This window comes from Argopecten irradians, chromosome 1 (assembly GCF_041381155.1).
Source record: "Argopecten irradians isolate NY chromosome 1, Ai_NY, whole genome shotgun sequence".
Lineage (NCBI taxonomy): Eukaryota > Metazoa > Mollusca > Bivalvia > Pectinida > Pectinidae > Argopecten > Argopecten irradians.
In genome coordinates this window covers 17,997,225-18,013,609 of record NC_091134.1, presented here as the reverse complement: position 1 = coordinate 18,013,609, position 16,385 = coordinate 17,997,225, and the positions used below count along the sequence as shown (strand labels likewise).

At 34.4% G+C, this 16,385-nt stretch overlaps 1 protein-coding gene across 1 annotated transcript; it reads right to left on the bottom strand.

Moving 5' to 3' along the window:
• Positions 1-1,283: 1,283 nt before the first annotated feature.
• LOC138319419 (nose resistant to fluoxetine protein 6-like) lies at positions 1,284-15,303 on the bottom strand. Its single transcript, XM_069262565.1, has 15 exons — positions 14,878-15,303; positions 11,857-12,029; positions 11,379-11,466; positions 11,030-11,120; positions 9,422-9,651; positions 8,954-9,121; positions 8,474-8,570; positions 8,140-8,232; positions 7,542-7,713; positions 6,982-7,061; positions 5,337-5,459; positions 4,767-4,890; positions 3,304-3,490; positions 2,644-2,786; positions 1,284-2,252 (listed from the first exon to the last, which is right to left on the bottom strand). The coding sequence occupies exons 1-15, from the start codon at positions 15,212-15,214 to the stop codon at positions 2,133-2,135; spliced, it is 2,226 nt and encodes a 741-aa protein (XP_069118666.1). The 5' UTR covers positions 15,215-15,303; the 3' UTR covers positions 1,284-2,132.
• Positions 15,304-16,385: the final 1,082 nt, after the last annotated feature.

Genomic DNA, 16,385 nt, shown 5'->3' with positions numbered 1-16,385 from the left:
TAACAGCGAAAGCGGCATGCAAGGACGGCTTTCTATGTTTCCGGTATGTGGCGTGAATGAAGTGTGTGGTCCATTCGTGTTGGGTCTTGTATAGTGGAAATATAGAACAGCTCAGAAACAAGATGACCGACAGCTAGTCAATTTGGATGTTGATGGTTTAAGTTCTTCATCGGAAAAGGAGAGATAAGGGTAATGTTTATCCGTTGAATTACGTCAACATTTGCGTCAGTGTTCACTTTTAATATTAACCAAATTAAATTGAAACTTTGTAAAGTTGTTTCTTCATCACTTAAAATATAGATACAAATGTACATATAATAACCAGGAAACTATTTAACCGTGTCTTGTAATTTTGTGCTGAAACTCTTAATTTTAATAGTTTTGTGCTAAATAATTCAAATTATCATGGAAATTTATCAAGATATACATGTACTTCGTTTTCATAAGAATTCTATCGACAAAGATTGATGAAAATATTTTATCAGTTCTTCTATTTTTGGAGGATAAACAAAAGATAATTTTTAAATACGTTGTTACTGAGACTTAAAATAGACTATTTCATGTTCTTGCAATTGTTGTTAGTTAATGCGCATTAACGCGATTCACTCTATACTTTATGCTAGGCATTTGTTCATAATTCTGACACATGTTTGTATGTCTATACAGATACGTCAAATGAATAACGGTACCTGAAGGACGAAGAATTTGTGTCTACTTTTATACAAGTCTTATTTTACATATTTTGTAAGTGATGTCATTATAACCGACTGTGTGGTAATATTGTGACATCACAATTTAATGGACCTAAATACAAAACAGTCAATGCTAATTATATGAATGCGTTAATGGACCTAAATACAAAACAGTCAATGCTAATTATATGAATGCGTTGCTTGCATTTTGCTAATATTTTCTCCTTTTTTTACGTTAATGTAGGACGTTATGATTGCACTTGCTACCAATCCATTGTATCACAATAAAATAAATGCAACGTTATCGTGTATGTTTTTCTTCTCAAATTTCCTTATTGTGAAGGTCTCCCATGGTCTTTATAACGCTTCCATGACCAATACTCACCAAATACCGGTATTATTTCTCTTCTTGTTTACCGGTTACATGTACAAAATGTATTAAGTAGAGCGTTTCCTCCTCAAGTTAGTAGCACCACAACAAATGTGCAATAAGTGTACCATATAAAGCACACAAACAACTTTACAGACACATGTTGCTGGTCGGCAGAATGGTAAATCGATAATGACATAATAACAATACAGAAATCAACATAAGTATAATAAGGACATATTTTATTTTACAAAAAACAAAAACATTTTACTTATACAGTAAAGATAAGAAGATGAACACAAAAGTAGGGCATTGCAACATCTTATATGAGGAGAATATAACGAATGACAATCAAAATAAAATTGTTTGGTCTTTCACCTCAGTAATTGAAGGTCCAAATACATAATATCATAACAAGATAATATGTCCAAACTCCCAATGCTGTATCCTAACAAGATAAGCCATGCGTTTTGTAATCGTGGATGTGTAGAAACTTTACACTGGAATATATCCATTGAATGAGGACTGCATTATCAATCTTCGCCTGTAACAGTGATATGCTTATAAACTAAATATAATTTTGTTTTTCTTAAAAAGAGTTGTTTCCGCAAAAGTTGTGCAAACTCATATTCTAATTTTTCTTAACAAGGTTAAGTTATTTGTTGCTATTTCTACTTACTTGAAATTAGTTTTATTGCATTACCCTATCTAGTCTTAATCAGACGAAAACGTTAACTGTTGATGTTTGAAGATCTTACACAAAGCGTATTTTTTTCGGGTTTAGCACCCTTATTAATTATATTAATACAATTTGATTGATGAATCTATGCAGGCGTAACGTCCTTGATCTCTTATAAAGGAATGTAAGACACAAACGAACTGGGATGGCGTTTGATATGTCATAGTAAATAATCTCCAAGTCTCGAAATCAGTATCTTTTATCAACAAAGAATGAAAAATGATGAAACCGTGAAAAAAAATATTCGTGGATTCCTGTTTCATTTTGTTCTTCACGTCTTCGCGAGAACGCGAATATACAAGGATGTCAGATTTCTTTTTGATGGCCCACTTCATTTCTTCTTCTTTGGAAAAACGACTTTTTCCAAACCCATCATCGGAGATTCGAAGGCAAGTGAGGTGACAAAAGACAAGGCGAACGTCATAACAAGAATACCAAGGTACGATATTATCTGGAAAATGTAAGGTAAAGAAATCATATTAGGAAATAATTTTGAGCACTAAGAAAAAATGCATCAGTTTTATGCAGTGGTTTACAATCAGCGAAAGCGCTATACGTGCCACATATGTGCAAAGTACAGCTGTCTATAAATGTACTCGCCAACCTCATATGGTATGACTCACTACATAATTGACCTCTGTATAAAGAACACCCGTGTATAAAGGACATTTTATGTGTCTCTTTTGTATCCTTTATAGACAAGTCCAAGTTTATGCATGGATCAATATAAAGTTAATATATAAATAAGTGTATTTTATCATGGAACAAAAAGGAGAAAATGTCGATCCGAACGAGCCGTGTTGTTGATGCTAGACAAATTAATGCGTTTGTATATCACTTACCTCCTCGAATACTGAGAAGTAAGCTGGTATTTGCTGTGAGCTCGCCCGTACACCGATGACGATTAGATGTATAAGGTAAGCACAGTAGGATAGACGACTCAGGGGAATAAGTCCTTTCCATGATAATAAGGTATTTACAAAACCTAAAACGTTAATAAAACTTTAATACATGTACTTGTGTAGTCTAAATTTTGCTATAACCTATCAAAAGGAACTTCAATGAGCTCATGTTTCATTATTTGTTTGTATAACTTAAATACATTATTTCTAGAATACAGTAAAATGCCTACTTAAATACTTAAAGACTAGTAAATACTTCTTGAATTTGACGTTTAACTTTCAATATGCGATTAAAGGTAATATTTTTTTTTATTTTATTTCCTTTATTTATTGCGTGCATTCAATCATGAAACAAAAATGAATTGAAGAGTTTAACGTATCCTCACGTAATCGTTACTGGGTACGCGATTATGAAACGACATCGCACTTAATACGCGCATGCGTCGTGCCATATCATTATCTTCCTATCACAATGTATATACAATCGATACAAGGTTTTCATTATATAGTTCAAAAGTTGTCTATTAGTTATGATGTTTAATGATAGAAAAGTATCCAAATAAAAACTAAACCAATCATCTATAAATTCAATAAGTTTACCTCCATTTCCAGTCGCACAGGCAAATATTACCCAGCATATACAAACACCCCATGCACTTCTATGGACGGTATTGTAGAATGCTGCGACAGGTGTTGATAGTACAGTCCCGGTCAGGGAATCGTAGAGCCCGTACACAATCAAACATCCAACAACTGTCGCTACCACCCAACAAAACAAGTTCACTAGCTGTAAGTAAAGAAAATTGTCAATAGTAATTAAGAAAATAAATTTATATGTAATATGTAATTACTGAAAATGCATGTACCTTTTAGAATCAGGAGCGAATATGAATTGCATTACACTCAAGGATGTAAGATGTTTATGATATGGTTTGTGGTAACTAATTAACTTGGAATCATTTTTTTTTAATTTTGATGAGGCATCATGAAAGAGTTTAGACACAACATGGACCGAAACAAAGGTTTTGTATATTAGATATGTCGTTTCTTTGTGTAGACTAATTACAAGAAAAACATTGGTAAAAAAACGCCACCCTGAAGAATACAGCGATTCGCAAAGGAATATAAACTGTGTTTCTCAAAATTGAAACAACCGCCGTTTTCGTTTATTTGGCCGTTTGTTGTTTAAGTCATTATTTCAAGTATAAATCCTGACGGACCTACATTTTTAGGTCATCTGACCCGAAGCGTGCGCAATGCGTAAACTTTTCATTCAAACAACCCAGGGTACTGATATTTGGCCTGTAGTATGCTGGGATGAAGGGCTGCCAAATTTGTTCAAATGAATGACCTTGACCTTCATTCAAGGTCACAGGGCTCAAAAAGACTTAAATCTTTTAACATCTTCTTCTCAAGAACCAAAAGGTCTAGGGTGCTCATATTGGGCCTGCAGCATGCTTTGATGAAGGGCTACCAAGTTTGCTGAAATTTATGACCTTAAACTGTTAAAATCCTTAAACGACATCTTCAGAATAACTAGGAGGCCTAGAGACCTGATAATGGGCCTGTGACATGCTGGGATAAAGAGCTACCAAGTTTGTTCAAATGAATGATCTTGACCTTCATCCAAGGTCACAGGGATCAAATAGGCTAAAAATTTTAAAATAACTTTTTGTGAATAACTAAGAGGCCAAGAGACCTGATATTGGGCCTGTGACATGCTAGGATGAAGGGCTGCCATATTTGTTTTACCATGTGACCATGATCTTCATTCAAGGTCACAGGGGTCGAAATGGCTAAAATCTTTTAAATGACTATGTCGTATTGTGCCAATAGTCAGATGACCATTAAGGCCCATGGGCCTCTTGTTTTTATTCAAGCCTGTGAAGGCTTTGTCAAGGCTCGTCTAAACACACCATAAAACCATAAGATGCGTCTTTAATTCATAAACTTTTAGTGGGAACACGTCAGTTGTAGATATGCTTTTATATTATAGTAATTTGATTGAAATGTTTTTATCTACTAAGAAAAAAATGCACACGATGTGTATCATTTGTTCTCACCTTGTTAATTTTACATTTGCTGTCACAAGCCTGTAGTATATATCCTCCCATTATACCAACGATATACGGACCTACCCTGCACCACGGCTTAAAATAATAGTCCTGCATATATGTACTGTATGCGCTGAAAGTAAAATAGCATATCAATGTAACAAGCACTCCCATGAAGTTAATAATGATCGGAGTGGCTTTGAACAGGAGTTTTATGAATATTGTTACAAAGTTTATCATACTACTCTTACTAGGTATTCTCTCCCGTCTAACCTTTCCATTTAAAATTAAACCTATTCATGTGTTTTATATTTGAATATTCATATTTTAGATATGGACTTGATTATCGTTACGTTACCGACACATTTTCTGGTTGTTCTTCAGCAATTATCAAAATTGAATTGAACTTGATGACAAGACAATTGTGTAAACAAAGGTCTAAGAATATAGATAAATGATATGATAAAATGTGATCAATTGTTTGTTTGTTTGTTTGATTAATTAACGTCCTTTTAACAGCTATGGTCATGTAAGGACGGCCTCCCGTGTATGCGGTCAATAATAATGCCAAATACATACTCTTCATCGACTCTTCGTTCCAAGGGTGTAGCTGCCCAGCCATGATGAGCGTTCAGTACACCTGTTGTTATAAATGACGCTAATAGGAACACGCCACAAACTATAAAGCCTAAAACTCTCTTGCTGAAAGAAAATGATTATTCCTATTAGAACAAAATGATAAGAAGTAATCTTATTAATTAGCAGAAAACAAAAAATATTAAAAGATTTTGTCTGGAGTTAACCACAAATTGCCATTGACATAATGGAATTCAACTGACAAACAAGATACTCACGCGCATCATACGTACTGTTACGAAAACGATTCTAGTCACGTGAACTCGATTCAGAACATTATTAACAGTTAAGGCATCTTACTGAAATCGCGTTTTAAATTGGATGAATACAATGGTCAAATCGGTTTATAGTTGCATGATATTTGACTGCCCATATTATCATATAATTATATATGTATCAAATTATGATTATATTTTCATCAAACATTAGAATGTACATAGGGTTAGTACCTTGTAAACCATACAAATTATTTGCTAACTTAAGGATGTGTTCAACTGAGGTTTCAGTGCCGCTGAAGTCTCGTTTCGACATAAATAAAAAAATACGATTCTATTTTAAGATTTTTTTTACTTTAATAAATGACCCATTTAATTGCCATTTTAAAAATATCGCTTTTTTGCTTAAATATTTTCTTCGTAAATCATCATTGCGTCAGTATTTTAAGCCGTGTCCAGCTCATTTTTTCTGCAAATCTTTTTCGTAAATCTAGGTTCGTGGTTATTTAAATATTAAGCATTGATGTGCGAAATGATAAACTTTTGTCACTTTAATTTTACATGTAATGGTAATTTGAGCAGTTTTATTTTTTACTCTCAAATATTGAAAAATAAGTATTTAATATATTCAACTATTTTTATATTTAATGGGGCAAAATGTAAGCACACGGACCCCCATTTTTCTGTCTAATTTAGAAAAAGCAACCTTTTCCTTATTGATATGCAAAATATCTTTCAAAAGTTTAATACAAAAATTCCTCTATAAAAGGTAAACATCAGCAAAAATGGCTGAAAATGGAAATAAAAACTTGCAGCTTAAAATTAAGGGGTAGGGGTAGCATATGTCGTTATTCTAAGAAAGAATAGGTTCTCATTAAACGTAACTGCTATATTTTTAATGGAGAGCAATGGGGAAAAAATGCTGCAAACATCCACGCGTATCAAACACTTCATTAGGAAATTATCGCTTTAATCTCTCGTGTACTTAGTATGTAGCCAAAACAGCAAAATTCCAAATGTTGTCGATCATTTATCTTTGGGTAACAATAGCTCAAAAACGAGCAAACGGACATATACTTTTCTTCCGTTTCCTTCTATGGTATAAACCCTTATTTCCAAATATTTATACGAGAAAAAAAAGCTTAAAACAAGAAAGTTTTTCATAGGTGTATATCTTTAAAATGATAATTACGCGAAATTCGATATGAATATTATTAACTTGAATTTTTTTTTTTGTTCACAAGGGCGTAAAATAGGAAATTTAATACCTAACAAAAGCATTAGATGTTATTGATGATCGAACTAATGAGGAATAGCTATACTGTGTTTAATATGTTTTGCTAAAACCAAAATCGTGATAATTATATCCTTACCGATATAGCGGTATGAGCATCAAGGGACTGATGATGAAAAATTGCATATCATTTGCCAAATACCATGACCATCCAATGCACTGAAATAAAAAAGAAAAATATCCCAATGATAAGGTAATCCTATTTCATCTAAAGGATAAAACAAATTTTCTCATCTTACGCTAAAATGTCCTGGTTCGACATATTTTATATTTTATAAGCTGTGACATCATACAATCGACTTACACGTTCACATTCGTTGACAACGACTTAAACATCCTTTTATATTAAGTTTAAAGCCCTATTAAAATCAGTGTCATTCAAGGATTCATTTATGTGTGGAATATGTTGCAGGGTGTGAATGGTTGAATGTTTTGGAGGTTGCAATATATTCCTGTTGTCTCCTTGTAATTTTAGTTAAATTTGTTATAGTGTTATCCCACTGAAGACACCGAACAAATACACCACATCCGGTTAGACTATAGTGACAACGCACACACTACAAGACATGTCTGCCAAATGTGAAGACATATGTGTCTCAGCTAGGGAGAGGACCCCAAGTTTAGGGGAAAGCGTCTTACCATTTTATCTGATTTGACGATGTTGTTGATGTAGAGGAGGTTTGTCCACCAAGTATCCTCACAGTAATCTATTTCGATTCCTTTTTTTGCCCAGTTAGGTCCACCATCACCTCCCATATACCGGGTAAGTGTAGCGCTTATCATCAACACCAGCATGTAAGGAGGGGTTAATCTTAAAAACAGAATGAATATAAAAATTATTAGCTAACGTCATAGTAAGGTCAACTACATTTTTCAACTGACCTATTGTAATCATAATTTGTCCGTCGTCGTGTAGTCGGAAAAGAAACAATTTATGTTCTAAAATTGTAAACACATGGAAATTTAGGAAAACGTATTTTGAACAAATTTCAACCAGAATTGTGAATTATGTGGTTTACAAATGCAGGGTCGGGGCCAATTGAGGTCAGATTTACTAAAATCATATTGATATCTTTTCAAGCTATATTTCAAAACATTTAATGATCTGTACAATTCGTTCAGCAAATATCTACATATAAAACATTTTCCTAATTCAGGGTCGGATTATAGTTACAATATATATATATAAGATTACGTCGTAACCCCTATATTTGTAAGCAAATTAATGCTTTCTTACCGCCAAAACCGATGGAAGTAGAACATAACCCAATTCATCTTTCCACCTGATTTCTTCATCTCCTTCATGAATAGGTAGGATAGAAGAAGACCACTGCAAAGAGTAACAATATAAGATTTATGTATAACATGTATTTAAATAATTTTGTAATCTAAAATTGTAATTCTTAAATTAATGATTTATAAACACAAAAACGAAATACGCTTTATGTATACGTTGAAGAATTTACAGAATTTTATACCTGGATCGTTGCATAAACATGTGTAGCAGGTCGTATAGCAATCGAATGACATTACGGACAATCGTGGAAACATTATTTAAAATTCAAAATTACCTCATAGTAAAAAAAGAATCCACCGATACGAAAGCATTTCCGATCGCTTGGAATGTCCACCTATTAATCATTCCCTCATAGAATGGTAACTGGTTCACTGAGGAAACAAAAACACCCGTTTTAGTGACATTTTCATAAACAAACTAGGAAGATATTTATCATTTTTGAATATTCAGTACAGGTTCCTCTGTAGGGTCTTGCATTAGTACAGATTCCTCTGTCAGGTCTACATGACAGAAATAATCCAATGCATTCTTACTGCAATTGGTTTGTTGATATTCTTATTTTTCTCAAAAAGCAGTGTTCTTATCAATACATATATATATTTAGAAAAATGACAAATACGCTTTTCGTATAACCATATTCGTTTTTTGTTTACTCTTCGTGTGCTTTTTTATTTCTTCATTTTGTTATTATTATTTTTTTAATTTTGCTCTCGCGGTAGCTTGCGTTTTAAGTATAACACGATCTTCCTCTCACCTGAAAACTGCAGTCCGGACGAGAAGTTGTGACCGAGTATAACCCATGTAATACTCAGAAACCTCATACCATTAATAGCAGTCAGACTTCCCGCGGGCTGTGCTGTACTGAGGAGTTTTTCTCCGTTAGTCATAACCGAAAACGCCATGAGGAGTTTACCTAGCGTTCCTGGATAATGCAATAATGAAATGAAATGGCTTAAATATCGCTTTAGAAAACAAAGTCAAATTTGTACAATCCTTCGTTTAATTGTAACAGGTGCAACTAAATGTAATATACATGAAGAAAAAAGTAAAGTTAAGAATCGGCTAATTAGTAATTGTCGATTAAAATAACAAGCAAAATATATATAATGAAAGCTTTACTTCTAATGAATATTTAAGATAATTTAGCTTAGTCATTTTCATTAAGATAAGAAACAAATAAACACTATGTTCTCCACGGTATGTTCCGATTGTTCATATCTACCTTCCTCCTCCTCTGTAACTACAATCGGTTTCTGCTTTATTTTCTTTATGAGCGACGTGCTTTCGTTAAGAGAAGATTCAGATTGGTACTGTTCCGCTTCCATTTGGTTTTTCATCATTTCGTTGTATTCTTCTTGTTGTATTCTCCTGTTGTATTTGATGTACCGGACATAGATGACGTCATATGCAGTTCCAAGAATCATCATTAGTCCTATAATACTGCAAATCGTTCTGGAACACAAACAGAACAAACATATTCAATGTGATTTTGTATTACGAATTTACGACCGTTTAAAACATTGAAAAAAAAAACCTTCAAAGTTTTATGATGGTCTGTTTTATTACCCCTGATAACAGGCAATTAAGTTCCATGAGCAACTATTAATATAACAGAATTTAACACAATGATTTACATTTCACACCTAAAGGATAACGCGGATGTTTTGCCGAAATAGACTTTCTGTAGTTGTCCTGTATATGGGATCCTCTAAAAGTTTAAAGCTAGTGAATTACGTCTTATCATTTTATCGTTTGCGGATGGGTTTACTGTTTGGTGATAGAAGGGGAAACAAAACGAATATTCGACGTTCACCCAACACTTGTTTGTTTGTTGGATTTTAACGTCCTATTAAAAACCAGGGTCTTATAAGGACGATCTCCCATGTATGCAGTGTGTAACGGGTGTGTAGTCCGAGGTGCATGTTTTGGGAGACTGCGGTATGTTTGTATGGTGTCTTTTTGTAGAGTGGAACTGTTGCCCTTTTTTATAGTCTCTATCACTGAAGAATGCCGCCGAAGACACGAAGTAACAAATTCTATCCGGTCACATTATACTGACAACGGACGAACCAGTCGTCCCACTCCCTGTATGCTGAGCGCTAAGCAGGAGCAGAGGTTTAACTAGTCAATAAAAGAAAGTGGCGAAACGGTTAACTTTTAGTACAGGCCACATGTTTATTTTATTTCATATCGTCCTAGGTGTACGATCCACTATCGCTTACTTAACCCTGTGACCACAGTCCGTATTTGCTGCAGTTCTAAGAAATATTTCTAAAAATCACACAACCTTGCGTTAGAGAAACAAAAAAAAAACACAATATAAAATATCAGTCTAGATGACTGAGCTTTCGATCTAATGTACCCAAGAAAGGAGTTCAAGCGTGGCACCGGTAAGTCACCACGTGCACAGAGACTGGACAGGGTTCTAGCGGACGACTACTTTGAACAAACAAACAGACAAGTCTATCGTATCAATATCTATATGATAATAAACACACTTCTATGTAACAAAAAACACAGTTAACAAAATTCAAAGGTATGTCACATTTTAAGTTCTGATGAAGTAAAGGAAAGTATTTATTACAATACAACAAGGGCATAAACAATCTCCTTGCAATAGTCCCAAGGATAATGAGCGAAAGTGATACGTAATTTCATACTGGAAATTAAAGTTAGGAAGTAGTTAACGAGCACTTAATGTCTAACAGACATATCTCTAGTTTATCTTTCATCAACACATCATTTGATGGCGATATGTCTTGACAGTTAATACAAAGTGATAGTTTTAAAACACCACTTAGAGAAAATAATTTTGAATCAACCAACTTACATGCTGACAATTGCCCTGGAGTCGTATTCTGTTTCCACTGTAGGACAATCCCTGATGTAAAATTGCATTGTGTCGCTAACCAATGATAATGCTACAAAAAAATCCAATACATAGTTGTATTATCATTTTGTAAAATATGTTACAATAACCCCTATTTTCATGCTTTTATGATTATCATCAGGGTTTTTAATGAAGAAAAGTCTTCTTTAATCATTACAATAAGGTTTTATTTTCCATACTCTTGTAGTGAATTTAAAATTGCGATTTTCGTTTTCATCATTGATTTAGTATTGTAATAGCAAAACAAACTCGCTTTTCCGCTTGCAATAAAAACATAAAAAAAACTTACCTAATTTCATCAAAGTTTCGGCATCTTTAGGGCTGCAGGTTTTAGGAACACATGTCCCGTAGGTGGCGGCACCAATACTCTGAATACCCTATAGTAATAAATATAGACGTTTTAGAGTATATTCAACCATTGTCATGTTGCATCACATTCCGCAACATGAACATGATTATCAATATTTAGTTTTGATAGTATTGGCACAATTTTGAAGCTTTTCTTGGGTTAGGATGACATTTCTAGCATGGGATTAGAGGAATATCGACTTGAATCGTTTCGTGACACCTCAAGGATTAGCAAATAAGAGGAAAGTGTAGGTTCAGTGACGTCATGCTATTTATCCTAATTATTTTCCATCTGCCTCATGATCTAAATTACGAAAAAGCAGATAAATCAAAATCGATTTCTAACATACAAAACAAAATTGTAATATGTATGAAAAAAATAGTGGTTATGTAGGCATACTAAACGTTTTTTGACGTACCAAAGTTAAGTATCCTTTACAGAATTTGCCCTGTAGGATGTATTGTGGTCCGGTATTGTTCACCATATCTTCGTGAACTAGCCCCTCCACGGAGTTACACATGTCATACGAACCGATCCATTGTAGGTTACCATCCGTTAGACCACTGCCGGGCTTACCAAGGGCATCTAGTACTGTAAATAAAATCAGTACATATTTAATTACAGGCAGTCAACGATACCATTATCTTTCAGGGGTCTCTTTCATAGGTTTTGTATGTTTGTTTGTTTGATTAATTAACGGCCTATTAACAGCTATGGTCATGTAAGGACGGCCTCCCATGTATGCGGTGTGTTGCGTGTATGTTGTGCGAGGTGCGTGTTTCGGGAGACTGCGGTATATTCATGTTGTGTCTTCTTGTATAGTGGAACTTTTGCCCTTTTTATAGTGCTATATCACTGAAGCATACCGCCGAAGACACCAAGCAACACACCCCACCCGGTCACATTATACTGACAACGGGCGAACCAGTCGTCCCACTCCCTTTTTGCTGAGCGCTAAGCAGGAGCAGAAATTACCACTTTTACAGACTTTGGTGTGTCTTGGCCAGGGGACAGAACCCAGAGCCTTCCACACAGGGGCGAACGCTCAACTCAAGGCCAAAAGTGAGGCGGTGCCAAGGGAGGCATTAGGAAGGATAAAGTCAGTTAGGAAGAATAGAAAAGATAAGATCCTAAATTTAGTCGCCTTTTACGATCATGCAATAGGGGCAGCAGGTACAATTCTAACGCCCTACCTGCAGGGCCATCTTTCATAGGTAGAAAAATTCTCTTTTATATGTAGAACTCCATTATCATGCAAGATCCAAAAACAATTAGTCTCATGCAATATTGATCAAACATTTGGTTGGTTTGGTTTAGTTTGGTTAAACATCCTATTTACAGCCAAGTATTTTGCTTTGTTGTGGATAATACTTCATTTTATCACGCCGTTACAAAAAAATAATTCCCTATTAATGTAAATGGACCGATAAGGATGTGCGCTTTATCAGTCCAAAATGACATTTTTGTATCTTCTACCGTAAAATAGATCTAGATTTTGAAACTGATGTTCATTTTTTTCTTTAGTAATTGTTTTTTGATTCATAATAACATCAGACAATTTCCGGTGGCATGCGTATACTGCAATGGAATAACCCAGTTCTGATTAGAATGCACCACGCTATCAATTTGTTAAGTAGTCGTGTTCATCGCATAATTCGCCTAATATCCTATGTTTGCATATGGCACTAGTGTAGCATGACCTGGAGCCATTTTCATTGGCTAGAACTTCATTGTGACATCGTGACAAAGACAAGAAAATAACGTCAGCGAAACTAACGACACGTCAGGTTTCCGAGGACGTTGTAACAAAATGGCGGCCACCGCCGGACTGTTTTAATTTTATTTTTAACTTTTTTTTCCAAACAATATATCAATTAGAATCTTATTTTATCTTTTCTTTTCTTCCTAACCGACTTTATCTTTCCTAATGCCTTCCTTGGCACCGCCTCACTTTTGGCCTTGCGTTGAGCGTTCGCCCCTGTGAGGAAGGCTCTGGGTTCTGTCCCCTGGCCGAGACACACCAAAGTCTATAAAAGTGGTAGTTTCTGCTCCTGCTTAGCGCTCAGCAAACGGGGAGTGGGACGACTGGTTCGCCCGTTATCAGTATAATGTGACCGGGTGGGGTGTGTTGCTTGGTGTCTTCGGCGGCATGCTTCAGTGATATAGCACTATAAAAAGGGCAATAGTTCCACTATACAAGAAGACATAACATGAATTTACCACAGTCTCCCAAAACACGCACCTCGCACAACATACACGCAACACACCGCATACATGGGAGGCCTTCCTTACATGACCATAGCTGTTAATAGGACGTTAATTAATCAAACAAACAAACATATATCAATTTAACATTAATCACATAATCATGAAATATGAATATAGTTATCTTCCATGCACATCTTTCACTCTGTCATTCTTTCATTCATCAGTATAATAACATTGTTTTTATAAAGAGGGGAGGAGGGAGAGAAAAAATAAAATAAAGAACAAAGAATTGGGAAGGAAAGAAGGAATAATGGGATTTTTAGATATTATTGCCCGCCGGATTTTTACAAAATATTTTGAGGTGAGATTCTTCAAAAAGTAGGCTGTTCTTGTCATGTGATATAAGTGTAATTTTGTGTTTATTTCGGATGAGATTTTACGAGATGAACACTCCTTTAAAATTCTATATTCATCTATGTAATGGTATTGCATCGAAAAAAATGTCCAATGCAAACTTTGGAATCTTCGTATCCACTTCGATATTTATCTATCCAAGGAATCGTTTGCGAGCTTTTATTATATTATATTTGTAATTAATTATTGATCATCTTTAATTTCAATTAAACTCTCATAGAATATTTGAATTTCAGGAAACGATGTCTGATTAGAAACACCACCTTTCTTTATTGCCCGATCAACAAAATGAAATTGAAATTGCCATCATATCGGGAAGGAGCCGATACGCACTAACATTCCATTAGTTATTCCTTTAGAAAACGAAGATTATCGCACAGCGTACCTGACGTAGAATAAAAGAAATTATCTATAAATAAAATGAGACCATTCACACAAATATTCAATATGGATCATTACAGTCTCAGGAGATAACTTGTATGGAACAATGCCTCGATACTCAAACGAACACAATGTGATGACATCTGAAAGGAAATGTTTGGATTCTACGATGTTTCACTGTCAAACGAAGATTATTACTGATACGCTAGGCAATAGTTTATGGGTATTACATAGTAAATAGTCCCAATACATGTATTCAGGTCATTACAATGGACGTTAATTAATCAAACAAACAAACAAACAAAAATGTATTCAGGTCATTACAATGGACATGTGGTAAAAACTTTAAAAAAATAAATCCAGATCAATCATCTATCATCAATCATCATAGTTTTGTAATGACTATATGACTTAAGTTTCAGATGACTGTACTTACATCGTGTTGCCCACCGGTCCTTTCTTTCAATACCCAGTATGATCTGCTTTGTATCTCGTAAACAATGATCAGATACTTCATATTTTCTGTCGGCTTTGCTGTCCAAAGCGAAAATGGCGTCGTGGAATTTTTCAAGGAATGGTTGAAATTCGCTCTCAGAAACACCGTAAAATACCTCTTCTGCAGCTTCCTTTTCCTCTATAGTTATATGTTTCCGTTTAGCGGCTTCGAAAATATTTAAAAACATTTTGTTATACTGTGAAGTTTCATCGGCTGCAGCGATGAATTTGAAAGCCATACACGTAACAATCACAAAAATACTCTTATGAAAATACATTTTGGGCTTTAAATGAGGACGTCTTTAGCGAGGTTTTCTTTACGTGAATGGATCCGTACCTTTGAGTCGTTATGTATATATGTATACCCCCACCTTATGACCTGTAGAATACATGATGACGCGGAGCCACCTGATCACTAACATCAGATAACAATAGAACGTCTCTGACGTATTACAAAACGAATAAGCGACTCCTCTATGTACAAAGTGCAATAAAAGCCGTATCATACGATGAGCTAGAGCTACTGGACACATATTTTGATTATAAATAGGACATGTATGGCGGTTATGCAATCACACTGAAAATGCTGCACAAATTACACAAATCAAGATCCGTTTGGCATTATGTATCACAACAACAATAATATCTAGCAAAATAAGTCATCTTGAGCAGATATTATATAGAATTGTGTTTTCTCTTTGCTAAGGATGTTGTCATGATCCTGATATTTTTAATTAAATCAATAGTTCATATTCGTAAAATCACTACCATATATGGTACGAATCGGTGAGTGTTTCAAAATACCAATAACCAAATTATTTTAGTTTGAAAACCAACCGATAAGTAGTATGCTGTCGCCAATATAGTTATATAAATTTAAGTGATTAAAAGTTATTTCTTGTTTCGATGCGTTTGATATTTTGGTTTTAGTAAAAAAAAACTTAATTGAGCCAAAGGTATACACACAAGTATCTACGCATTATGAATTGAACATTGTTACAATTGAGTTTTAATTTTTACATGAAAGAAAAATGACATTATTAGTGATTAACTATGCGAAAATAATCATGAGAAACTTAAACAACAAATATGAACAACTTTATCGAATACAATTTATTACTAAAAAATACCCGTGAATGACTAAATATAAAATGTCAAGGTTCACCTCTCGTCAGACGTCGGGTCATGTATATGTAACAGTACAATTTATTTATGGCAAATTATCAATCAACAGTAAACACAACTCGTCATGGATGTTCTATATAGATAACACCATGCACTTATAGTTCTGGCTCCCATGTGATATACACACAACGAGGCAATGGTGTTACAAGGATATTTCACAATTTATATGCATGTTACTTAAATCATGATGAAATAATGAAAACTGAAGACTTATAAGGTTTTTAATGTTTCTCATTAAGTATTATTTGTGACCAAGCGTTCTGC